At 36.5% G+C, this 25,839-nt stretch overlaps 1 protein-coding gene across 3 annotated transcripts; it reads left to right on the top strand.

Annotated features, from left to right (window-relative positions):
- The first annotated feature begins 1,262 nt into the window (after positions 1–1,262).
- CCDC181 (coiled-coil domain containing 181) lies at positions 1,263–25,839 on the top strand. 3 transcript variants are annotated; one of them, XM_033198954.1, is made up of 6 exons: positions 1,263–1,426; positions 3,773–3,892; positions 6,425–7,375; positions 9,571–9,717; positions 22,799–22,953; positions 25,510–25,839. In XM_033198954.1, the coding sequence occupies exons 2-6, from the start codon at positions 3,776–3,778 to the stop codon at positions 25,667–25,669; spliced, it is 1,530 nt and encodes a 509-aa protein (XP_033054845.1). In that variant the 5' UTR covers positions 1,263–1,426; positions 3,773–3,775; the 3' UTR covers positions 25,670–25,839. The 3 variants fall into 3 exon arrangements, with proteins under 3 accessions (XP_033054845.1, XP_033054846.1, XP_033054844.1); XM_033198955.1 differs by having other exon boundaries at positions 1,269–2,991; positions 22,802–22,953; XM_033198953.1 differs by having other exon boundaries at positions 1,269–2,991.

Below are 25,839 nucleotides of genomic sequence, written 5' to 3'. Positions count from 1 at the left end.
TAACCCAGGAGTTCTGAAACCCAGGGTCTACTTCCAGCTTTGGTAAGTAACTCTACTACTAGGAGATTTGACTAAAATTCCTTCAACCTTTAACAGTGAATAACCTTTTTTGGGGGTTCTTTTTTCAAGTGCTGAAGCAGTAGAAACATTAGGTCATTACAACTACACCACATCTAGGAAGTGCACTCAATGTTACAATTCATTTTAACCGGCCGGGCGCGGTGGCTCAAGCCTGTAATCCCAGCACTTTGGGAGGCCGAGACGGGCGGATCATGAGGTCAGGAGATCGAGACCCTCCTGGCTAATACAGTGAAACCCCGTCTCTACTAAAAATACAAAAACTAGCCGGGCGAGGTGGTGGGCGCCTGTAGTCCCAGCTACTCGGGAGGCTGAGGCAGGAGAATGGCGTAAACCCGGGAGGCGGAGCTTGCAGTGAGCTGAGATCCGGCCACTGCACTCCAGCCTGGGCGACAGAGCGAGACTCCGCCTCAAAAAAAAAAAAAACAATTCATTTTAACCTTCCATTTTAAAAAATCTTAAGTCTATAACTTGAAGAATATCTAAAAATTTAATTTTACATTGCCTCTCTTGGAGAAAAGGTGCTCTCCATCATATCAAGTGATAGAAATCCTAATAATAAACAATTTAAAAACAATCTGAACACACTGCATTGTACTGAGGAAATATTTTTACTTCTCCCAGTTCTTATTTGTTTCTGGCTGGGAATGGATAGTTGTTAAAATCTTCTCAACTTCCACCACAATCTAAAATTCATCTTGCTTTGCCTTTATACACAAAGATAAGCGGGAATTTGAGAAAATTCTACTTGACCATTTTGACGTGCCTCAAAGCTGGAACAAAAATCCTATTTTCTTTGGCAACTCTCTTGGGTAAAGTTTTGGTTTTGATTCGGAAAAAAAGCTGAGGGTCAAAATTATGGTAACTAATTAGCAATTTGCTTATCTACTAATGAAAACTAAAAACTACTTTTTTACGTTAATGCGAAGCACATAACATATAGAAATACAGTTTTAGAAGTTGTCCTAAGGAATTCTAAATCTGACGAGAGATAGCTACAAGAGTGAAATTTCACAACCAACACAGCGGCACTTCGCGAGTCTCTAATAACATTCGTGATGCGTGGATTCCTTGGTCGTCCCCTTAGAAACCTCAGCTTGACCGTACCTTTGCAAACACCGGGATGGGTGCCGGGAGGGGTACGAGTTCTGGGGATATCGCGTGCGCCTGCGCGGGTTTTTGTCGCTCTCGTAGAGAGGCCCGGATGGAGGACGCAGAGGCACGCTGTTTCCATGGCAGTGTGGGCCTGGCTGCCGCGGAGGCGGGTGAATGGCAAGAACTTAGAAAGAGGAGGAGAGGAGAACTCCCCTGGCCATCTCTGTGACCCCAGCCGCCGCATTTTACACAGGCAGGAGGGATATAGAGGGAGAGAAGGGAAGGACGATGCGGAGATATTAATGGTGGGATAGAGGGTAAAGGTATAAACGTCTGGTAGAGCTGGGAGGGAAGGTAGGTCGTGAGGGAAGAAGCTTTCTGGTGGCGTCTTATCCTCTGGAGTCCGAGGTCCACCGAGTCTGGCATTGGTGGGAAGTCTGGTGACACCTTGCTTCTCTACGTATGAAGGAAACTCTCTGAGGGTAGCTTAGACTAAGTTTTTGTCATATTCTTTCCCCTCTCAAAGTTCTTGAACGTGGAAAGTAATTATTTTGTCCCTGGGAGAAAAAGTCACTACCGAAATTGTAGCTTCCATTAAGAGGCAGTAATACTCATTTCGTTGGTGGTACCTTGGGATCCTGAATACAGATTAAAATTATCACCTTAAGTTCATAAAATATTTGTCATTATACTTTGTGACAGGTTATGATTTTTTAAAAACTTATAGGATCACAGTCTTGGCAGGGTACACAGGAATAATGGGCCAGATGGTTTCATGATGTTATGGATTAGTTTTTGCTTATTTTATATTAAAAGGCATTCTCTTTGACATGCTTTCAGTTCTTAGATTTTTAAGCAAGCATATGTTTAAAACGCTGTAAGACGGGACTCTATTATTTAGATTAAACTATTTTTGAATATCCTGAATTCTGGAAGAAAGTTATCAAAATTATGTATACATATGGACTTGGTTTAAGACTCCTACTGAAAGATCAGCAGTTCACCTATCCACATGGGATTTACCAGGCAGGGAGGAAGGAACTGATTTCCGTCTCTTACTGCGGTTCCCTGTTAAGAGGGTAGAGTTGGTTTAAGCCACTTACCTAGATTTTTACTGATGATAAATATTGAAATTTAAATGTGCGAAACTCACAAGCATAAAGTAGGAAGTGTTAAGTGATTGTGTAAGATGTATTTCTGTTCTAGCTTGTTGACTGTGTACCACATGGACAGTACCCTGGAGATGAAGATTAGAAGAATTGCAGGGGTTGAATATCCTGTGACGCATTTGAGAAAGGCTTAAGGGATTTGATAACCAGTTTGTAATTTATGTTCTTTGTTTACTTGAGAACCAGTCATGAGGGTTTTTTTTTCTTCTTCTAAAGTTACAGGAAAAGAATTGCACTTCAGATTTGATGCGACTTAATTTACTTCTCAGAGTTACCTTAACTATGACTTTTTTTTTTCCTTTGAATTATGGCATACTAGTATGATTTAAAGACCCCAACCTGTTAAGTTTTTAATTACTGTGTTTTTAATTTATTATACAGATCTTATGTTTTCATTTTAAATTTTAGTTTTCATGTGGGTGGGATTCTCTGTAAACAATAAAACATATCTACTAAAGTCTTCAGGCAACCATTTATTTATGAGTTCAGAACTGTGTTTATCATAAAATAAGGGAAAGCACTGAAGAGTTCCAAAGATATATATTTATGTAACTCAAACATCTTAAAATAATAAATTTCAAGATTCCTGCTCTGAAAGGAAAACTGGTTATTCCAAGGCATTGTGACTGTGAAAAGTGCTATTTTTACTGTAAGTATTTTGGATTACAGTGAGTTTTAGTTTATTCTGTGTCATTTATGGTGCCCTTGCTTTTAATTGGTGGGTAGTTAGACTTAACAGCTTAAGCAATTTAGCTTGTCTTGCAGTTAGGAAGTGAAACTCACTCTGAAGTGTGGATTTGGTTTCTCCAGATCACTTCAAAATTTGTGTTCAACCTGATTTAGAAACTATTGAAGGGCTTACTTTTGAGTCCTTTAGCAAATCTGCTTTGTATTTTTAGTTTAAAATAAATAAATATCTGGAAGGAATTATAGCCCAATGAATAGTTTAGAAAAAAAATAATAATTATACAGTTGAACATTAACAGTTAATTTTCAATAATAATTAAGTTGAATAATTAAGCATTATTATTCAGTAGTAACTTAGTCTGGCCAAAGGTTTGGGGAGAACAAAGCAAAGCTAATGACTAAAACAACTTGTGGACTATTTATTAATTCAGCATACCTAAAGTGTACCGAAAATTAACTTTATCTTGAGGGGGAAAGGGAACCAACATCAATAATTATTTGGGGAATTGGGGGAAGGTGGGAGAGTTTTTAGGAATGTTTACCTATAGAAATGTCTTGCCATTGCAAATCTCTCTTTTATGGTGTATTCAAGTGCATGTTCATTTTGAACATTCCATTTTGTGTTTCTCTGTGTTACCTAGCTTACCTATAGCATTAATCTCCATATGCCATTCCTCCTCTAGAGTGGGCATAACATATACCTTATCTTTTAAAATCTTATAGCATATTTTCTTCACAAACAGAAAATGAATGAAATTAAAGATACTGATTCAAAAAAAAGTGAAGAATACGAAGATGACTTTGAAAAGGACCTGGAATGGTTAATTAATGAAAATGAAAAAAGTGATGCCAGCATAATAGAGGTATATGTTGCCAACAGCATTCATAATAATTATATTACAAAGTGCTTTGCAATTCTTTAAGGTTTTCACATTATTATCTCATCTAAACATCACAAAATTTCTTTGATCTACATTGGGTAAATTACTATTATCCTCATCTTAAAGATAAGAAAAATGAGGCATAGGTTGCTTAAATGTTGTATCCTAAGGCATAGGCAGATGATTTATTGTTTCATTTTCTAATTCAACAAGTATTAGTGAGAGAACAGTTATTACACTAGCATTTAATAAAACTAAAATGACCATTATAAAATTATAATTTAAATAATATAAATAAATATTAAAATCATGATTTATTGCATTGAAAGTAAAAAATACAGTTAATTCCTACTTTCTGTGAACTTGGGTAAAAGCATGGGGTTATGCTATTAAAATAAATGAAAAATAAAGCAAATCCTCTAAACACATGACCTTTTAGCTAATATTTAAAACTTTAAGACTGAATTAGGTCTTCTTGGCAGTGAATATAGAGAAAAAAGTAAAGGGTCAAAGTCTGAGTCACAGGAATACTTCTAGGAAAAGTGGATCCATTAAGCATGGTCATATACTATTTATCAGAGATGTAAAAAGGAACTCCAGGAAAATTAACCAGTTCCTGCATCAAGATAGGTTATTTCTTTCTCTTTATATATGTATAATGTGTATATGTATTTCTATAAAACATATATGTATATATGCATATGTATGTGTGTATATATATGTGTATATGTAAGTATCAATAAGTAGGAAAAGGAATAGCACTGGGATATAAATAGGTGACTTCAGAGGGATAATGATCAGAGTTATTATAGCAGAAGCCAGTTTTAAAGGTGTTAAGGAAAAGACTGTGAGGAAATGCAGGTTTTATATTACAGATTTCTTAGTTCCATTTTACTTTGAATATAATGGAAAAGACAAATGGGATACACAATATTTGAAGATGGAAACAGAGTCAAAAGTAAAGATTTTTCTAAGATGGCTTTTAAATGGGAGTTTTATGCATCCTAACAGAAAAATAAGCAGAATGAGTAGAGGCAGATACCCAGAATGGTAAAGTTGAACCAGTTTCTCAAGATTGGAAGGGTGTGAGATCCCAAGCACAGTGTGATAGAATTAGAGTGGTAATAGGAATGATTTATTGTTTCATTTTCTAATTCAGCAAGTATTAATGATCACCTATCATATATCAGAGGCTGTTCTAGGTGCTAGGGATATATATAGCTGGGATAAAATAAAAGTGCTGTTATGAATCTTACACATTCCAGTGGATGATTGTAATAACCCCTTCTTTTGAGGCTTTTGAGAAAAGGGTATGACTGAGCTAGAGACACATAAGAGGGTCAGGGGAAGATTTGTAAAAAGTAGGTTTTCAAAAGAAAAGAAATAAAAGCCAAAGGAGAGTTTAGAAACAGAGACTATAAGAATGAACCAGAGATCTGCCATCCTCATGATACTGGAAAAATAAAAAAATGAACTAGAGAAGGCTAAAATGAACAATTGTGATACAGAGATCTTAGTTAAATCACAGTTAATTGGCAGTCATTTTAATGGGCTAGGTTTATTTGCTTGTTGGACATCTGACTATCAGACAAGATGACCTTCACTGTCGCACAGGATGACCTATGAGCAAGTGAAGGAGGAAAGTGATTTTAAGGGGTTGAAGAGAGTAGTAACTCCCATAGGACTGCTTTAGGAGGGAGAGAACTTTGACAAAGAGAAAAAATGTATATATAATATTTATATTACATACCTTTATATATTATATCTATTATATATTTATGTATAATATTTATAATTATATACATTTGTATACTATATATTTATATATATAAGCTTTTAGTTAGATACAGCAGAAGTGGAGTGGAGTTTTGTGCTGCACTGATACTGGTTTATGGTTCATGTGGAATTAATTATTTTTAATGTAATGCCAAGTTATCTGATGGTGGTTAGCATGGATTACTGGAATTTCTGAGTATAGTTGAAGAAGGAAAATCTGATCTAGAGGTAAAAATTGACCTGGAATGTAGATAGGTCCTGCAGATTATAGTGACAATAATAGTCTGAAGAGATTAAAAGAACCTCAAGTGATTAGGACTTGACCAAATAATTCGTCCTTGAAATGGTCTGGGGAGAAAGATGTTTGATTGAAGAATGCAAATATTACAAGGAGGAAACATTTTTGAAAATTGTTTTTCTGAAAATGTAAAGAGAGGAAAATTTTATAGAGGAAGGAATGCTAATATTGTTATTTGTAGTTAGATACATTAGCATACAAATGTTTAAAAATCAACATCAAATTCAAATTCAAAGTTGAATTTTTCCTGCATTGCTGTCACATGTATTTCCCTTGAATACTCGTAAGTATGAATTTGAATGTTATGAGCAAATTATGAGCAATAAACACTTAAGTTTTCCCATTCATAAAATAAATTACATGAACAGGAAAATCCCATTTTGTATGTCTACTGATAAATGAAGAATCTCAATTTTGACTGAAAAATATCTTGTTTTTAGATGGCTTGTGAGAAGGAGGAGAATATTAACCAAGACTTAAAAGAGAATGGAATAGTAATAGAGCACAACAAACAGCATTCTGATCCTGACAAATCTTTGCAGGATGAGGTCTCACCAAGAAGAAATGACATAATTTCTGTACCAGGTATTCAATCTTTGGATCCCATATCAGATTCAGATAGCGAAAACTCTTTCCAGGAATCCAAACTAGAAAGCCAGAAAGACTTGGAGGAGGAAGAGGATGAGGAAGTAAGGAGATATATTATGGAGAAAATTGTACAAGCTAACAAGCTTCTACAGAATCAAGAACCCGTGAATGATAAAAGGGAGCGAAAACTTAAGTTCAAGGACAAATTAGTTGATTTGGAAGTTCCTCCACTAGAAGACACTAATACTTCTAAAAATTATTTTGAAAACGAAAGGAATATGTTTGGGAAACTGTCACAGTTATGTATTTCCAATGATTTTGGACAAGAAAATGTGCTCCTGTCACTTACTAATGCAAGTTGTGAAGAAAACAAGGATAGGACAATACTGGTAGAAAGAGATGGAAAATTTGAACTTCTGAATTTACAAGACATTGCGAGTCAGGGGTTTTTGCCTCCCATTAATAATGCAAATAGTACAGAAAATGACCCTCAGCACTTGTTACTCAGATCTTCCAACTCCTCTGTCAGTGGCACCAAGAAAGAAGATTCTGCAGCAAAGATTCATGTTGTTACTCACTCATCAACAGGAGAGCCACTGGTTTATATCCCTCAGCCACCACTCAACCGCAAGACTTGTCCAAGCTCTGCTGCCAACTCAGATCGAAGTAAAGGAAATGGGAAATATAATCACAGGACACAGTCTGCACATATCTCACCAGTGACTTCAACATACTGTCTTTCCCCTCGACAGAAAGAACTACAAAAACAATTAGAACAAAAGAGAGAAAAGCTGAGAAGAGAGGTGAGAACCTAAGTGGGCATTATATTAAAAGTAGAGCATATTTTACTGTTTTATAAATGCAATGGGAATTAAAACAGTTGTTCAAACCATTGAAGACTTCTTTTGATTTCTTTATTTATCTATTGTTAGACTGATTATTAAGAATGTGTATTTATGGAGTGAACATGGTGATTACTTTGGTCCTTGTAAGGATCACAAAGAATAGTAGACTGATCTGTGTTAGCGGAGAACTCAGTGATGACTTCATCTGATCCTTTCATTTTAAAGGTGAGACTCACGAGACGTTAAGTGACTGCTGAAAGTTATCTTGATATGATAGGTAAAAATAAAATGTCAGATGGAAAAATGAAGGCACAAAGTATAGAGGTTTAGGAGGCAACAGGAAGACTTGGACTGTAATTCTTTTACTTGCATGTGTTTCATATTATGTTCTATGCCTACAGTTCTTTTACTTCCAGGATTTTAGTTTCAGATTAAGAATATATCCTAACATTCTTAATGAAAGGTCTCCAAAATGCCTTACAGAAATTAATTTTCTTGTTTTTCATATTTGTTCTTATGTGAAACTCTATGTATCTTATAATTGAGAATTCCAGGACTTAAACTGGTGAGTTTTCTCAGAATTATTTATATCAGTGCTCCAATTCTTTGTTTTACTGGAAACCTAATGGTATTAAGCTGAGCCATACAAAATGTCTAATTCTAAATACAAAGTTCAGCAGATAATACACTAGAAGTGACCTTGCAGATCATTTTGCAGATACGAAAATCTTGGAAAGTTTAAATAACTTTACCAAGGTATATCTGTATTTGTTAGTAGCAAACCGGAATAAAAATTTCCAGTTCTCTGGTACCCTTGAGAAATGGTGTGTTATCTACTTTATATGGGAAATTATCAGGGACATCTCTGGCATTTAAATCAGGAATTGCATTAGCAAAAAAAAAAAAAAAAAAAAAAGTGAAAAATGACTTCGTAAGAACGTGTAACCTCTAGCACACTCCGATAAGAACCTAAAAGGGTGCATGCTTATAGAGCTTCGCTCACTTGGTCACTAACAGCTGTAATAGTCAAACTAAGTTTACTTGATTCAGGTATAAAACAACACTTAAAAGTATAAGAATTTGGTGACAATACAAAATAATTTTTTGAGAATGACATCAATATGTTTGCTGTACACAGATGTGTAGGTATGTGTGTATATTTTTACAAAAGTTATACCAGTGATTTTACATAGTTGTCACTGCATTTTTACTAATGAACTGATGTTAGTCTTAGTGTGAAGGATGGATAATTCTGTTTTCATTTTGATTCTCTTTTCTGAATGTCATACTCTTTGTTCTGAAATACACTTTTGTCATGTTGGTATCCTATAACTAAGTTGGCTCAAGACATGGTCTTCAAGTACTAAGACTTTTAACATGTTTTAGTTGGTTTCAGGGGAAGGCTTTGCTTTTTTATGCACACATTTTCTGGGTTGGGTTGCTATACTCTGTCTTTCTAACCTAAGTGCATCATTTCAGTGTTCTCTTTGGCAACTCCGTTAACGATCAGTGCTTTGGCTGTTAGCTTCTGTGTAATATACCTGAATGTTCCCCTTGGAAAGATAATCATTTTTTGTCATACTGTATTCATGCAAAGCATCCAGAGTCCTTTGTGTGAAATGGAAATGTATAAATAATATAAAATTTAATCTTTAATAAATTCATTTATATTTTCTATAATATAGGCTACTTTAGGGCTCAGAAAATAGTATATATTCTCAAATATATTTTACGCTGTTTGGTAGAATTTTTCCTTTCCTCTCTTCTTTCTGTTCAATCAAAAGGAATTAGAAAGTCTTGCTATATTGTCAAAATGTAAGGAAAACACTTAGAATTCCATTATTTGAAGAAAATTTAACTATGAACTTGTTAAATTAGCCCAGCTAATGTTTGTATTTTGGGTAGAGATGGGGTTTCACCATGTGGGTCAGGCTGGTCTCAAACTCCTGACCTCAAGTGATCTGCCTGCCTCGGCCCTCCAAAGTGCTGGGATTACAGGCAGGAGCCACTGCGTCTGGCCTAGAAGGACCAATTTTCTGATGGAAAATTTTAGGATCAGGGAATCCTAATTTCAGATCTCAAAATATATCTCTCTGATAATTCATACAATTTTATTAATCTTTTAGTAATGTCTTTTCATATTCTTTTACTAGGAAGAGCAACGAAAAATAGAAGAAGAGAAAGAAAAAAAGAGAGAGAATGACATAGTATTTAAAGCATGGTTGCAAAAGAAAAGAAAGCAGGTCTTAGAAATGAGGAGAATTCAACGAGCAAAGGAAATTGAAGTCATGAACAGTAGAGTAAGTAAAATTTCTCTGAAAAATAGGCTTATACAGATATGAAAGCTGAACTTATTTACAGAAGGGAGTCTGGATATCAGACTAACAGCCTATGGAAGTAGTAGAAAAGTTGTTCAAGAACTACCCTTGCAAAAGATGCAACATGCAGATAACTACAATTAGGTTCTAAGAGGCCTTGTGAAAATGAAATGATTCTTATTTTGTTCAGACTTTGATGGAATAGAAAACAGAAAACTATCAATTCATTTTTTCAAGGTGTAACTTTGGTATTCAAACAGGACAAAGATACACCCCCCTCCCCCCACAAAACCCTACAGACTGATCTCACTTAAGACTAGACATATAGAAATCTTACGTAAATCTTTAGCAAATTAAAGACACCAAATTATTTAATTTAAAAGAATTAAAAAAACAGAAAATCCAAGAGAAAATTTAAAAATCATCCATATCCTTATTAAAAAAAGATATATATGTAAAGTAAACGTTGAAAATTCAACCCTAAGCTCTTCCAGGCTCATCTCCAGTGGTAACTACTTTTAACAGCGTGGTGCAAATTGTTTTATTTCTTACTTATATTTATATATTTACATGACAAAAGTTTTATTCAGTTTTTTTCACTTCATCATGGAACTCTTTCTAGGCCATTATGTTTAAATCTCTCTTTTTCAAATAGCTGCATGATATTACAATGTTAATTTATTAAGCCATTCTTCATTTGTAGATATTTAGGTTGGTTCCGATGTTGCGCTAGTTAACAGTGCTGTAGTGAAGAGGTACTTTCTATGGGAGAAATTTTGATCCTTTGTCTATTGATATGTTATATAATTTTTCCTAGTCTGAAAATATATTTTTTGTTACAGTGTTTATTATGCCATTTGTGGAAGTTTTTAGCTTTTTAAAATCTTGGGATGGGCAGTGCTTTCACAAGCAAGGCAGAAAAGACATAAACTAAAAGAGAAAATATGGAGAAATTTGATAACTATATAGTAAAATAATAATATGCTGAGTAAGATTTATTTTAGGAAGGAAATTAGGGATCAGTAATAACAGATCTACTAATATCATTCATCACATCAGTAAGTAGACAAAAGAATATTATCTTGAAAGATATAGCAAAGGTATAATTTCTTTTTAAAAATTTCTAATAAAATGCAGATTATAAACACTATAATGGGGAAATACTCTAGGCATACCTGTTATAGTCAGAAACATGTAAGGTTCTATATTAAATAACTGTATTCTGATGTTTCAATCCAATTCATTAAGAAAAGGAAAGGAGGTAAAAATAGTAGGAGTGATGCGGCCAAGATGGCTGACTAGATACAGCGGGGATTAGAGGCTCCCATCGGAAAAAAACATAATAAGCGTGTGAATCCTTCACTGGCAACCAAGGTATCCAGGTTCTCTCATCAAACTTGACTAGAAGGCTGGCGTGACCCATGGACAGAAGGAAGAATAGTGTAGTGCGTGCCCTGCCTGAGAGCTACACGGGAAAGGAGAACCCCCTCCCCCCAGCAAAGGGACTGCAGTGAATGAGCACGCTACCCAGAAGGGGAAACTGCTTTTTCCACAGAACTGTGCAACCCATGGATCATAAGATCCCACTAGAAAATCCAGGCCACTGGGGCCTAGCGTCCGAACCCTAGAACACGCAGATTCTTACAGCTTCTCAGCTGGAATCTGCTTAAGCCTACTGCACTCCTCGTGGGAGGGGTGACCAGTTTAAATCGTTGAGTTTCAGGTACGCACAAAATATCCAGGTGAAGATACTGAAGATTAGTTGGAGAAATTTATCTAGTTTTCAGGAGAAATGTTGAGACTGGAGATAGGAAATTAGCGATTTCAGAGTAGTTTGTGGATGGAGTAGTTTGTGCGACGAGGATATGGCCATAGAAATAGGTGGCAAGTGTTTTGGAGAAAGGCATAGAAGATGAGAGAATCAAAGGTCTGTGGGGGTGGATGTTCAATGGCTCTTCTATGTAGTTATAAATATACCTTGGGACTGGGATGGAGAGGAATATTGAGTCAGGAGTGATCAGAGTTGGTTAGATAAGTATCTTTAATAGTGCCAAATGATACAAATATCAAAGGAGAATGGGTTTTCTCAGGAAAATGGAGAAATACAATTTCGAAGACATATGGGGGAATGAAGAGAATATTAATTTATTTGTCTAACCACTGAAGTACTTGAAGTATGGCAGAAAATGCAGCTTCTGTTTCAGAGAAGACGTGGCTTGGGGGAGAATCAAAATTTGCATAAGATAGGAAATTTAGGGCCAGATCCCTTTCAGTGACTTGGGAGGATGGATGTTATTTGGGAGTTTTTATATCATTGAATAGGAATTACAGAGAACTAACAGGGGTTATGAAGGACAGGAGGAATTTGGGATTGGGTAAAGAAACAGCACAGCATATTGCTGTAGTGATTAAAGGTATAGAAGACAATAGGAGTTTATGTTTCAGTCAGTGACCATGGAAAACACAGCTATGGCCATACTGCTGATAGCTTCTTGGACGATGATGGGCCTTAAGGCCTCATGGCATTCCGTGTATTGAATTTTTTAAATGGGGTATTTGCAAAAATAAATGTACAGTATGTTCTGTTGTGCAATATTTGTACATAATTGTGCTATATTTGTACATAATAAAGGTAATCTTGGATTGTATTCTCAGGAAACATGAGTCACATTGAACATAATTTATTGCAAAATATTTATGTAGAAGACATGGTTATATATTTCCCTTTGAATATTTATTTTGTATATGTAGTATTTTTTGCTACATTTCAAGTCTCAAAAATAGATTTTAATGAGAAATAGTATCACAAGCTAATAGTATTCTGAAGTACTTTTATGAACTTTGTCTCTACTGAAGCTGAAATATAGCACAATTTGGTAGCTGATTAATTTGGCTTATTAATACATTGCTATAATAAGTGCATTATGTTGATTATTTCTGTGGGACATCCTGTATAATGTGAGTCATAGTTTCCAGAAAATATCTTTAGCATTTATAGATTGTGGAATGACCTTTTTTACATTGGAGGAATAAAAGATCTTAGGTGATGTAATTTTTATTGCCATTTTTAAGAAAAATAGCTAAAAACGTCTTTCCATCATTGTTTTGAAATTTGCTTCTCTTGCTCAGTGCGATATATGTATACACACACATGAAAATGTATGTATGTATATAGTCTATGTTAACTGTCCATAGGTACTTGTATACCTTGTGTATTCTGCATTGGAGGTAATGTATTAATGTCAATGTAGTCTAGCTGGTTGATAGTGTTGTTAAGATCTTCTGCATGCTTATTGTTTTCCCCCATTTTTCCTATGAATTACTGAGAAAATAGTGTTAATAATTTCATCTATCATTGTGCCCCTTGCCTATTTCTCCTTTGGTTCTGTTGAGTTTTGCTTCATGTATTTTAAATGTTGTGGGTATACATTTAGGACTTCATGTCTTCCTGATAATGACCTTTTCCCTTTATGAAATGTCCCTCATATCCTGAAGTCTGTTTTGTCTGAGGTTAATGTAGCCACACCAGTGTTCTTTGCATGGTATAACTTTATTCATATTTTACTTTCAATGTATCCGTGGCTTTATATTTAAAGTGGTTTGTGCAGACGTCATATATTTGAATCTTCTGGTCCAGCAGTCCACTCCTTTTACTTAGTATTCACTTGTATTTAATTATTTTTTTAAATTATACTTTAAGTTCTGGGATACATATGCAGAAAGTAAAGGTTTGTTACACAGGTATACACGTGCCATGGTGATTTGCTGTACCCATCAACCTGTCATCTACTTTAGGTATTTCTCGTAATGCTATGTCCCCACTAACCCCCCACCCCCCGACAGGCCCAGTGTGTGATGTTCCCCTCCCTGTGTCCATGTGTTCTCATTTGTTCAGCTTCCACTTATGAGTGAGAACATGCAGTGTTTGGTTTTCTGTTCCTGTGTTAGTTTGTTGAGAATGATGGTTTCCAGCTTCACCCATGTCGCTGCAAAGGACATGAACTCATCCTTTTTTATAGCTGCATGCTATTACATGGCATATAACTGCCACATTTTCTTTCTCCAGTCTATCATTTATGGGCATTTGGGTTGGTTCCAAGTCTTTGTTATTGTGAATAGTGCCTCAGTAAACATACATATGCATGTGTCTTTATAGTAGAATAATTTATAATGCTTTGGGTATACACCCAGTAATGGGATCGCTGGGTCAAATGGTATTTCTGGTTCTAGAGCCTTGAGGAATTGCCACACTGTCTTCCACAATGGTTGAACTAATTTACACTCCCACCAACAGTGTAAAAGAATTCCTATTTCTCCACATCCTCTCTAGCATCTGTTGTTTCCTGACTTTTTAATGATCACCATTCTAACTGGTGTGAGATGGTATCTCATTGTGGTTTTAATTTTCATTTCTCTAATACTAGTGATGATGAGCTTTTTTTCATATGTCTATTGGCTGCATAAATGTCTTCTTAGAGAAGTGTCTGTTCATATCCTTTGCCCACTTTTTGATGGGGCTGTTTTTTTCTTGTAAATTTAAGTTCCTTGTAGATTCTGGATATTAGCCCTTTGTCCAGTGGGTAGATTGCAAAAATTTTCTCCCATTCTGTAGGTTTCCTGTTCACTCTGATGATAGTTTCTCTTGCTCTGCAGAAGCTCTTTAGTTTAATTAGATCCCATTTGTCAATTTTGGCTTTTGTTGCCATTGCTTTTGGTGTTTAGTCATGAAGTCTTTGCCCATGCCTGTGTCCTGAATGGTATTGCCTAGGTTTTCTTATAGGGTTTTTATGGTTTTAGGTCTTATGTGTAAGTCTTTAATCCATCTTGAGTTAATTTTTGTATAAGGTGTAAGGAAGGGGTACAGTTTCAGTTTTCTGCATATGGCTAGTCAGTTTTCTCAACACCATTTATTAAATAGGGAATCCTTTCCCCATTTCTTGTTTTTGTCACGTTTGTCAAAGATCAGGTGGTTGTAGATGTGTGGCATTATCTGAGTCCTCTATTCTGTTCCATTGGTCTATATATCTGTTTTGTTACCAGTACCATGCTATTTGGGTTACTGTATACTTGTAGTATAGTTTGAAGTCAGGTACCATGATGCCTCCAGCTTTGTTCTTTTTGCTTTGTATTGTCTTGGCTATGCAGGCTCTTTTTTTTGTTTCATATGAACTTTAAAGAAGTTTTTTCTATTTCTGTGAAGAAAGTCAATGGTAGCTTGATGGGGATAGCATTGAATCGGTAAATTACTTTGGGCAGTGTGGCCATTTTCATAATATTGGTTTTTCCTGTCCATGAGCATGTAATGTTTTTCCATTTGTTCATGTCCTCTCTTATTTCCTTGAGCGGTGGTTTGTAGTTCTCCTTGAAGAGGTCCTTCACATCCCTTGTAAGTTGTATTCCGAGGTATTTTATTCTCTTTGTAGCAATTGTGAATGGGAATTCACTCATGATTTGGCTCTGTTTGTACTATTGCTATATAGTAATGCTTGTTATTTTTGCACGTTGATTTTGTATCCTGAGACTTTGCTAAAGTTGCTTATCAGGTTAAGGAGACTTTGGGCTGAGACGATGGGGTTTTCCAAACATACAATAATATCATCTGCAAACAGAGACAATTTGACTTCCTCTCTTCCTATTTGAATACCCTGTATTTCTTTCTCTTGCCTGATTGCCCTGGCCAGAACTTCCAATACTATGTTGAATAGGAGTGGTGAGAGAGGACATCCTTGTCTTGTGCCAGTTTTCAAAGGGAATGCTTCCAGCTTTTGCCCATTCAGTATGATATTGGCTATGCATTTGTCATAAATAGCTCTTATTATTTTCAGATACGTCCCATCAGTACCTAGTTTTATGGAGAGTTTTTAGCATGACGGGCTGTTGAATTTTGTCAAAGGCCTTTTGGGCATCTGTTGAGATAATCTTGTGGTTCTTATCTTTAGTTCTGTTTATATAATGGATTACATTTATTGTGTATGTTGAACCAACCTTGCCTTCCAGGGATGAAGCCCACTTGATCATGGTGGATAAGGTTTTTGATGTGCTGCAGGATTCGGTTTGCCAGTATTTTATTAAGGATTTTTGCATTGATGTTCATCAGGGATATTGGTCTAAAATTCGCTTTTTTTGTTGTGTCTCTGCCAGACTTTGGTATCAGGATGATGCTGGCCTCATAAAATGAGTTAGTGAGGATTCCTCTTTTTCTAATAATTTGAATAGTTTCAGAAGGAATGGTATCAGCTCCTCTTTGTACCTCTGGTAGAATTTGGCTGTGAATCCATCTCGTCCTGCACTTTTTTTGGTTGGTAGGCTACTAATTATTGCCTCAATTTCAGAGCCTGTTATTGGTCTATTCAGGGATTCAACTTCTTCCTGGTTTAGTCTTGGGAGGGTGTAAGTGTCCAGGAATTTATCTATTTCTTCTAGATTTTCTAGTTTATTTGTGTAGAGGTTTTTGTAATATTCTCTGATGGTAATTTGTATTTCTGTGGGATTGTTGGTGATATCCCCTTTATCATTTTCTCTTGTGTCTATTTGATTCTTCTCTCTTTTCTTCTTTATTAGTCTTGCTAGTGGTCTATCGATTTTGTTGATCTTTTCAAAAAAACAGCTTCTGGATTTATTGATTTTTTGAAGGGCTTCTTTTATCTCTAACTCCTTCAGTTCTGCTCAGATCTTAATTATTTCTTGCCTTCTGCTAGCGTTTGAATGTGTTTGCTCTTGCTTCTCTAGTTCTTTTGTGATGTTAAAATGTTGATTTTGATATTTCCCGCTTTCTCCTGCGGGCATTTAGTGCTATAAATTTCACTTTAAACACTGCTTTAGCTGTGTCCCAGAGATCTAGTACACTGTGTCTTTGTTCTCATTGGTTTCAAAGAACTTATTTATTTCTCCCTTAATTTTGTTATTTACCCAGTAGTCATTCAGGAGAAAGTTGTTCAGTTTCCATGTAGTTGAGCTGTTTTGAGTGAGTTTCTTAATCCTAAGTTCTAGTTTGATTGCACTATAGTCTGAGAGACAGTTTGTTGTGATTTCTGTTCTTTTACATTTGCTGAGAAGTGCTTTACTTCCAACTATGTGGCCAATTTTGGAATAAGTGCTATGTGGTCCTGAGAAGAATGTATATTCTGTTGATTTGGGGTGGAGAGTTCTGTAGATGTCTATTAGGTCTGCTTGGTGCAGAACTGAGTTCAATTCCTGGATACTGTTATTCACTTTCTGTCTCATTGATCTGTCTAATGTTGCCAGTGGGGTGTTAAAGTCTCCCATTATTATTGTTTGGGAGTGTAAGTCTCTTTGTAGGTGTCTAAAGGCTTGCTTTATGAATCTGGGTGCTTGTGTATTGGGTGCATATATATTTAGGATAGTTAGCTCTTCTTGTTGCATTCATCCCTTTACCATTATGTAATGCCCTTCTTTGTCTTTTTTGACTTTTGGTTTAAAGTCTATTTTATCAGAGACTAGTATTGCAAACCCTGCTTTTATTTTTGTTTTTCATTTGCTTGGTATATCTTCCTCTATCCCTTTATTTTGAGCCTATGTGTGTCTCTGCACGTGAGATGGGTCTCCTGAATACAGCACACTGATGGGTCTTGATTCTTTATCCGATTGCCAGTCTGTGTCTTTTAATTGGAGCATTCAGCCCATTTACATTTAAGGTTAATATTGTTACGTGTGAATTTGGTCCTGTCATTATGATGCTAGCTGGTTATTTTGCCTGTTAGTTGATGCAGTTTCTTCCTAGCATTGATGGTCTTTACAATTGGCATGCTTTTTCAGTGCCTGGCACCAGTTGTTCCTTTCCATGTTTAGTGCTTCCTTCAGGAGCTCTTGTAAGGCAGGCCTGGTAGTGACAAAATCTCTCAGTATTTGTTTTTCTGTAAAGGATTTCATTTCTCCTTCACTTATGAAGCTTAGTTTGGCTGGATATGAAATTCTGGGTTGAAAATTCTTTTAAGAATGTTGAATATTGGCCACCACTCTCTTCTGGCTTGTAGTGTTTCTCCCGAGAGATCTGCTGTTAGTCTGATTGGCTTCCCTTTTTGGGTAACCCAACCCTTCTCTCTGGCCACCCTTAACATTTTCTCCTTCATTTCAACTTTGGTGAATCTGACAGTTATGTGTCTTGGAGTTGCTCTTCTCGAGGAGTATCTTTATGGTATTCTCTGTATTTCCTGAATTTGAATGTTGGCCTACCTTGCTAGTTTGGGGAAGTTCTCCTGGATAATATCCTGAAGAGTGTTTTCCAACTTGGTTCCATTCTCCCCGTCACTTTCAGGTATACCAATTAGACGTAGATTTTGTCTTTTAACATAGTCCCATATTTCTTGGAGGCTTTGTTCATTTTGTTTTACTCTTTTTTCTCTAAACTTCTCGTTTCATTTCATTCATTTGATCTTCAATCACTGATACCCTATCTACCACTGGATGAAATTGGCTACTGAAGCTTGTGCATGCGTCACATAGTTCTTGTGCCATGGTTTTCAGCTCCATCAGGTCATTTCAGGTCTTCTCTAACTGTTTATGCTAGTTAGCCATTCTTCTAATCTTTTTTCAAGGTTTTTAGCTTCTTTGCGATGGGTTCGAACATCCTTCTTTAGCTCGGAGAAGTTTGTTATTACTGATCGTCTGAAGCCTCTTCTCTCAACTCATCAAAGTCATTCTCCATCCAACTTTGTTTCATTGCTGGGGAGGAGCCGTGTTCCCTTGGAGGAGAAGAGGCACTCTGATTTTTCGAATTTTTAGCTTTTCTGCTCTGGTTTCTCCCTATCTTTGTGGTTTTATCTACCTTTGGTCTTTGATTATGGTGACGTACAGATGGGGTTTTGGTGTGGATGTTCTTTCAGTTTTTAAATTTGCTTTCTAAAAGGACCCTCACCTGCAGGTCTAGTGGAGTTTGCTGGAGGTTCACTCCAGACACTGTTTGCTTGGGTATCACCAGCAGAGGCTGCAGAACAGCAAATATTGCAGAACGGTAAATGTTGCTACCTGATCCTTCCTCTGAAAGCTTCATCTCAGAGGGGCATCCAGCTGTATGACGTGTCAGTTGGCCCCTACTGGGAGGTGTCTCCCAGTTAGGCTACTCGAGGGTCAGTGACCCACTTGAGGAGGCAGTCTGTCCGTTCTCAGATCTCAAACTCTGTGCTAGGAAAACCACTACTCTCTTCAAAGCTGTCAGACAGGGACATTTAAGTCTGCAGAAGTTTCTGCTGCCTTTTGTTTAGCTATGCCCTGCCCCCAGATTTGGAGTCTACAGAGGCAGGCAGGCCTCCTTGAGCTGTGGTGGGCTCCTCCCAGTTCGAGCTTCCTGGCTCCTTTGTTTACCTATTCAAGCCTCAGCAATGGCAGACATCCCTCCCCTAGCCTCGCTGCGGCCTTGCAGTTTTATCTCAGACTACTGTGTTAGCAGTGAGTGAGGCTTCGTGGGTGTGGGACCCTCCGAGCCAGGTGTGGGATATAATCTCCTGGTGTGCCATTTGCTAAGACCGTTGGAAAAGTGCAGTATTAGGGTGGGAGTGTCCCGATTTTCCAGGTATCGTCTGTCATAGCTTCCCTTGGCTAGGAAAGGGAATTCCCTGACCCCTTGTGCTTCCTGGGTGAGGCAATGCCCTGCCCTGCTTCATGGGCTGCACCCACTGTCTGTCAAGCCCCAGTGAGATGAACCCAGTACCTCAGTTAGAAATGCAGAAATCACCTGTCTTCTGCATCACTTATGCTGGGAGCTGTAGACTGGAGCTGTTCCTATTCGACCATCTTGGATCCTTCTATCAGTTTATTTTTTTAAGTTTCTGTTTCTTTACTGAGATTCTCTGTTTATTCATTATATTCAACTTTTCATTTCTTACATATTAGACCTGTTTTATATTCATCTTTCCATTTCTTAAATATTAGACCTGTTTGTATCTAAATGCCAATATCCATGTCATGTTAGGATCGATCTGTTACTATTGAAGGCCTCTTTGTCTAGATTATGGGTCACGTTTTCTTGTTTCTTTAGATATCCAGCGATTTTTAAAAATTGGTTAATAGACTGTGGATCTTTACCCAATAAAAAAGTTGTAAGGAAATCTAGAATACACTGTTTTCCTTTAAAGGGTATTGAATTTTTTTCTGGTAGGCAGTTAAATTAGTAAGGAATCCTCTTGATCCTGTCAGACTTTGTTTTATGCTTCGTTAGGATGGGTTTAGTTTGTTTTTGTCCTTAGTCCTAGAGCATGGTCCTTACTCTAGGACGTGATCCATACTTCCAAAGCATGGCCTTTTTAGGGTTATAAGTGGTTGACCAAGGTAAGCAATGAAGTATTCCCACTATAATTGGATTGGAACTTCAATGTCTCCAAAAGTATGCAACCTTTGTAATCTTTTTCATTAACAGCAGCCACTCTCTGTCAGACCTTACAGAGCCTCACTCTACACATGTGCACCCCAGGCCTTGCCAAGATCCAAGGGAAACCCCTACATAGACTTTTGGACCATCCCTCCACATGACTGCTTCCTTTCTAGTACCTTGTCCTGGAAATTCAGCTGTCTCAGCAGCCCCAGACTCCTATCTCTGTTTCATGAGCCCAGTGGGACTAATGACTGCTTGATGCTATGGCTCCTCCTTCCTATACTGTTGTCTGGAAAGTATCACCAAGTTCAGAGCCAGGGTGAATATGGGGGTTATAGCATGTGTTTTCTTACTCTCAGTAATCAAGCTGCGGCATACATTTTGTCTAGCTTTATGGCTAATTAGGGCAGAAGGATAAATCTGATACCAATTACTTCATCATGGATAGATGCAAAAGTCTCCAATTCAGTCATTTATCCTTTTTTTATAATCAGATAATTTAATCCATCACTAATTATTTATATAATTCATATTTTATCTTTATAATTTTTTATTTTCCTCTAATTTTTTATTTTGGTGCCCTCCACTTTTGAGAGTTATTTGCTATGATCTTATGCAGTGACATCTTTGCGTACCAATGCAGTCTATCATTTTGATGATAGTTCTGCTGTAATTTACTTTAAATTTTAAAAATACATTTTCTTGAATTTTTATTATACTAATGAACCTGGAATAATTTTAAAAATAATCATTTAAAGCATGACATAATATTATCCATTCAATTTTTGAGCAAACTATGTTGGTTCTATCTTCAGTGCATATACAGAGTCCCACTACCCTAATCTAAACCACTATTTTCTTCTGTTGCTTGGACTGTTACAAAAGCCTAAAAACCCAGCCCCCTTCTACCTTGTCTCTCCCTCATTCAGTCTGTTTTCCACATAGCAGCCAGAATGATATTTCTAAAGTGGTGAATAAACTGTGTCACTTATGCTCAGAAACCCCCAATGGCTTCTCATCTCAAAATGAAATCCGAAGTTCCTACCATGGCCAGCAAGGTTATATGTTACCTGATCCCTGTTACTTCCCTGATTTCATCTTCCACTCTTCAGCTATTTTGCTACAGCTTCACTTTGACTTCTTTGCTATTTATCGATCATGCCAAACACAATCCCTTTTAGCTCCTTTGCTCTTATTGTTACCACAGCTTTTCTCCAGATATCCCATAACTTCCTCCCTCACTTTCTATTTAAATACCATCCTTTCTCCTCACTGCTGCCTTTATTACTCTCCTTCCCATATTTTCTTTTGAATCAGATCAGCCAGTCAATCAGTCTGTCACTTATTTTTATCCTGTCTGTGCAGAACACTGTCCAATAGAACTTTCTGGATGATGGAAATTTTCTGTATTTGCACTGTCCATTAGAGTAGCTGCTAGCCATGTGTGTCTGTTAAGCACTTGAAATGTAGCTAGTATTACTGGGAAACTGAATTTTAAATTTTATTTAAATAGCCACTTATGACTTGTGGTTACTGTATTGTACAGTACAGAATGTGTGAGAGAGGGAACCTTAATTTTATTAATGCAACTCAGTACTTTAGTGCTTGTTAGGTAGTAAATAGTATGAATATCTGTTGAAAGAACAAAAGAATGGGGATACCTATGTATCCTGTTGCTCCCTGAATCCTTGACTCTTTAAAAATATTTTAACTTTAAAATTGTATTTAATTGACACATAATTTTATGTATTTATGGAGTACAGTGTGATGTTTTGATACATGTACACATTGTGTAATTAGCATATTACCTCAAACACTTGTCATTTCTTTACAATGAGAACATTCAAAAATCTTCTCATTATTTTGAAATATACATTATTGTTAACTGTAGTCACTCTACTCTGTAATAGAACACCAGAACTTATTCCTATTACTTTGTATCTGGACTCTTTTGATCTATAACTCCCAATTGAACACTTTTCTGTCATTTCTAGCCATTCCCAGACTTCCAGGTGTTTGGCAATGATTCTTTAGATCCAGGGGTCCTCTCCACAAAGTTCAGTTGTGCATCAAAGATCCTGAATAATCTTCTAAATTAGACTAGAGCATATTTGGCAATGTGGGTTACAAACAAGGGAAAAATGCAAGATACAGGAAACACATGAGGGAAATGCAAGATATAAGCTCGATCACAAAGCTTATATTTGGGGGAAGTATTAAATGAATGTATCTTTTCCTTTTGCATTCTAGCCAGGAATCCACATGAGGTCACACTTTTCCCAAGGGCAAAGGGTACCAAATCTGTCCTCTTTTTCTTCTTGATTCCTCCAAATAAGAGCTCTTTCAACTTCTGAAAATTCCCTGGAGATAATATTCATCATGAACTTTGAGGGAGCACGAAATAAGCCACTCCTACTAGCTTTTTCTTATGTTAAAATTATCATGGCTGTTATCTTTATAAGAAAATTCTTATGACTGAAAATCCTTATGGCTACCCTTCACAATAGGAACTACAGTTTTGAAAAATGGGCTTAGCAGTTAAGTAACTTCTGAAAGATATTCTTAAAACTTAAGCGTGATGTATTTGGTTTGGATACTAGGAATGCAGGTAATGAGGCTGGCATTATTATGAAAAATTGAAGAGCAGGAAATGTATTCTTGTAGGATCCTATAAGCAGGGCTTCAAAACGTAGTTCTTGTTTATCTAAACTAAGTAAAGCTTGTTTTTCTAATCAGCAGGAAAACAGAGATCCACAACAAGCTTTTCGATTATGGCTTAAAAAAAAGCATGAAGAGCAGATGAAAGAAAGAAAGACAGAAGAACTAAGAAAGCAAGAGGAATGCTTATTCTTCCTTAAAGCAACAGAAGGCCGGGAAAGGGCCTTTAAACAGTAAGTTAAAGGCAGGGCATTTCCCCCCTCCTCCTTCCTCATGGTCATTTAAAAAGTTATATGATAAATTAAGATTGAAAAAAAAAAACCCTCAAATGTTTTCTCTTACAGCACGTACCTATTCAGTTTTAAATTCATGCTTTTAAAAATGTGTAATTCCGGCCGGGCGCGGTGGCTCAAGCCTGTAATCCCAGCACTTTGGGAGGCCGAGTCGGGTGGATCACGAGGTCAGGAGATCGAGACCATCCTGGCTAACACGGTGAAACCCCGTCTCTACTAAAAAATACAAAAAAACTAGCCGGGCGAGGTGGTGGGCGCCTGTAGTCCCAGCTGCTCGGGAGGCTGAGGCAGGAGAATGGCGTGAACCCGGGAGGCGGAGCTTGCAGTGAGCCGAGATCCGGCCACAGCACTCCAGCCTGGGCGACAGAGCAAGACTCCGCCTCAAAAAAAAAAAAAAAAAAAAAAAAAAAATGTGTAATTCCTTAACTCCATTATATATATTACATATATGGAGTGTTTTATATACATGCATACCAATTTTTCTTCAAGATACTTTTAAATACTTAAATTATTTCTTATAGCACCAGTGTGATAGCCTTTGATGCCTTATCATTTATTGTTTGTTTGTTTGTTTCTGTGAGAAATGGGTCGAAGATTGGTTATGCTTCTCTTACAGAGCCCTCAGAAAAACTGAATTTATCAGTAAATGCAACCAATAAATGCACTGTATTTACCAATAAATGCAACCAATAAAAGTTGCATTTACCAGTAAAAGAAAGGTGGACTAAGGAGGAAAATCTGTATAGACCAAAGGAGATTTGGGTACATATTTTGGTAATTTAAGGCAAACCTGATTTTTTTTAGTTATGTGGGTAAGACACTGCATTGCCTAATTCTGATAATACAGATGTGGCTGCATATTTTTGCTAGCAAGCATGGGGAGAGTTGGGGGACAAAATGTGAATATTGAGTCCAATTGTTTGAAGTTCATTTCCTTCTTTCGTCTCTTTTGCTCTTTCCTTCTTTTCCCTCCCTCCCTCCCTTCCTTCCTTTTCTTTTCTTTTTCTCTTTCTTTTTCTTTCTTTCTTTTTCTCCTTCCTTCCTTCCTTCTCTTTCTTTCTTTCTTTTTTCTTTTCTTTTCTTTCCTTTCCTTTTTCCTTTCCCCTTTCCCCTTTCCTTTCCTTTTCCTTTCCCCTTTCCTTTTCCTTCCTGCCACCCAGGCTGGAGTGCAGTGGCATGATCTCAGCTCAGTGCAACCTCACCCTCCCAGGTTCAAGTGGTTCTCCCACCTCAGCCTCCCGAGTAGATGGGACCACAGGTGTGCACCACCACACCTGCCTAATTTTTGTGTTTTTTTAGTAGCGATGGGGTCTCACCATGTTGCTCAGGCTGGTCTCAAACTCCAGACCTCAAGTGATCTGCCCACCTTGCTCTCCCAAAGTGCTGGGATTACAGGCGTAAGCCACCATGCCCAGCCTCCTTTTTCTTTTTCTAACATACCCTTTTATTATAACAGAAACAGTAAATGTGCATTGTAAAAATGGAGCAGTTTCAAGTTACTTTTTCATCACCCAGAAATTGTGACTGTTAGCACCAGTGTGCATACTGTCTAAGTATTTCTCTGTACATATATTTTCAATATCAAAATACTGAGATCATACTGTATATGTTATTCTGCAATCTGCTTTTCATTGTCAATATTACCTAATATCCAACCCATATCCATTTATTCCCCAGCTGACCCATAAATGAGTTACAGTTTATTTGCTTAAACTAGTAGCCAATTCAGAACCACATATCATGAGATTATGATATTTAGTAAGTTTCTTTTTTTCTAATACACTTATTGTTTAGATTTCGGAAAAAAAACCCAGGTATATATGTATGTGCATATATATATATATATATATACACACATATATATACACACACACACACACATACCACATACACACTTATATACCAGGTATATGTGTATATGCAGTTATTTTTGCTATTATTTAAACAAGGTTTAAGACTTGAATTTGTTAGAATGTGGACTTTTCCTTTCCTACTTTTGATGTTTTCATGTTTGGCTTATTTTTCACTTTAAGAACTATTTTGTGGACTTAAAAGCTCTATAATTTACCTGTAAGAAGAGTAAGGCAGAATTTCTGCATGACAGTATTCTTAACCTAGCTAAGTAATATTTTAGAATACAGCTAGTTACAAAGTGTTAGTTATTTGAAATCTACCAAATAGTAAGAAATCCTATTTTTAAAAAAAGAATAGGACCTACAGCACACATAAAATAGTGTTTATTATTAAAAAACCAATTAAGTTGGCAGTTCATCATAAGACAGATAATTTCAAACATTTGACCCCAAATCTAACTATCCTTTCTTGTTGAGCCTTGGGTGTAATCTACATTTTTCAATTAATACTTAAAAAGTTGTGTTGTGACAGTATTTCATTGTAAAGAAATGTCCATTTATTTTGTCTATAGTAGTAACTTTATAGCATGAAGAGTGTATTCAGGTTGATACTCACCAAATCTGATCATGCCTCTTTCTACAGATGGCTAAGAAGGAAACGAATAGAAAAAATAGCAGAGCAACAAGCTGTCAGAGAGAGAACTAGACAGCTCCGACTAGAAGCTAAGCGTTCTAAACAGTTACAGCACCACCTATATATGTCAGAAGCCAAACCTTTTCGTTTTACTGATCATTATAACTGAAAGTTTCTATTAAATATTTCAGTGGGCAGCTGCTATCAAAATTTTGGATATAATTTCTTATGGTCTGTGTACTTTGGTTGTACTCTAAATTATGGAAATGGTATTTATCTTTTATTGACAGTGAATTTTTTTAATACTAGAACAAAATAAATTTTTTTTCTCACAGTGTT

This window comes from Trachypithecus francoisi, unplaced genomic scaffold, assembly GCF_009764315.1.
Source record: "Trachypithecus francoisi isolate TF-2019V2 unplaced genomic scaffold, Tfra_2.0 Lachesis_group5, whole genome shotgun sequence".
In the NCBI taxonomy this organism is placed as follows: domain Eukaryota; kingdom Metazoa; phylum Chordata; class Mammalia; order Primates; family Cercopithecidae; genus Trachypithecus; species Trachypithecus francoisi.
Note: the sequence above shows the minus strand (reverse complement) of the source record. Positions and strands in the feature narration are given on the sequence as shown.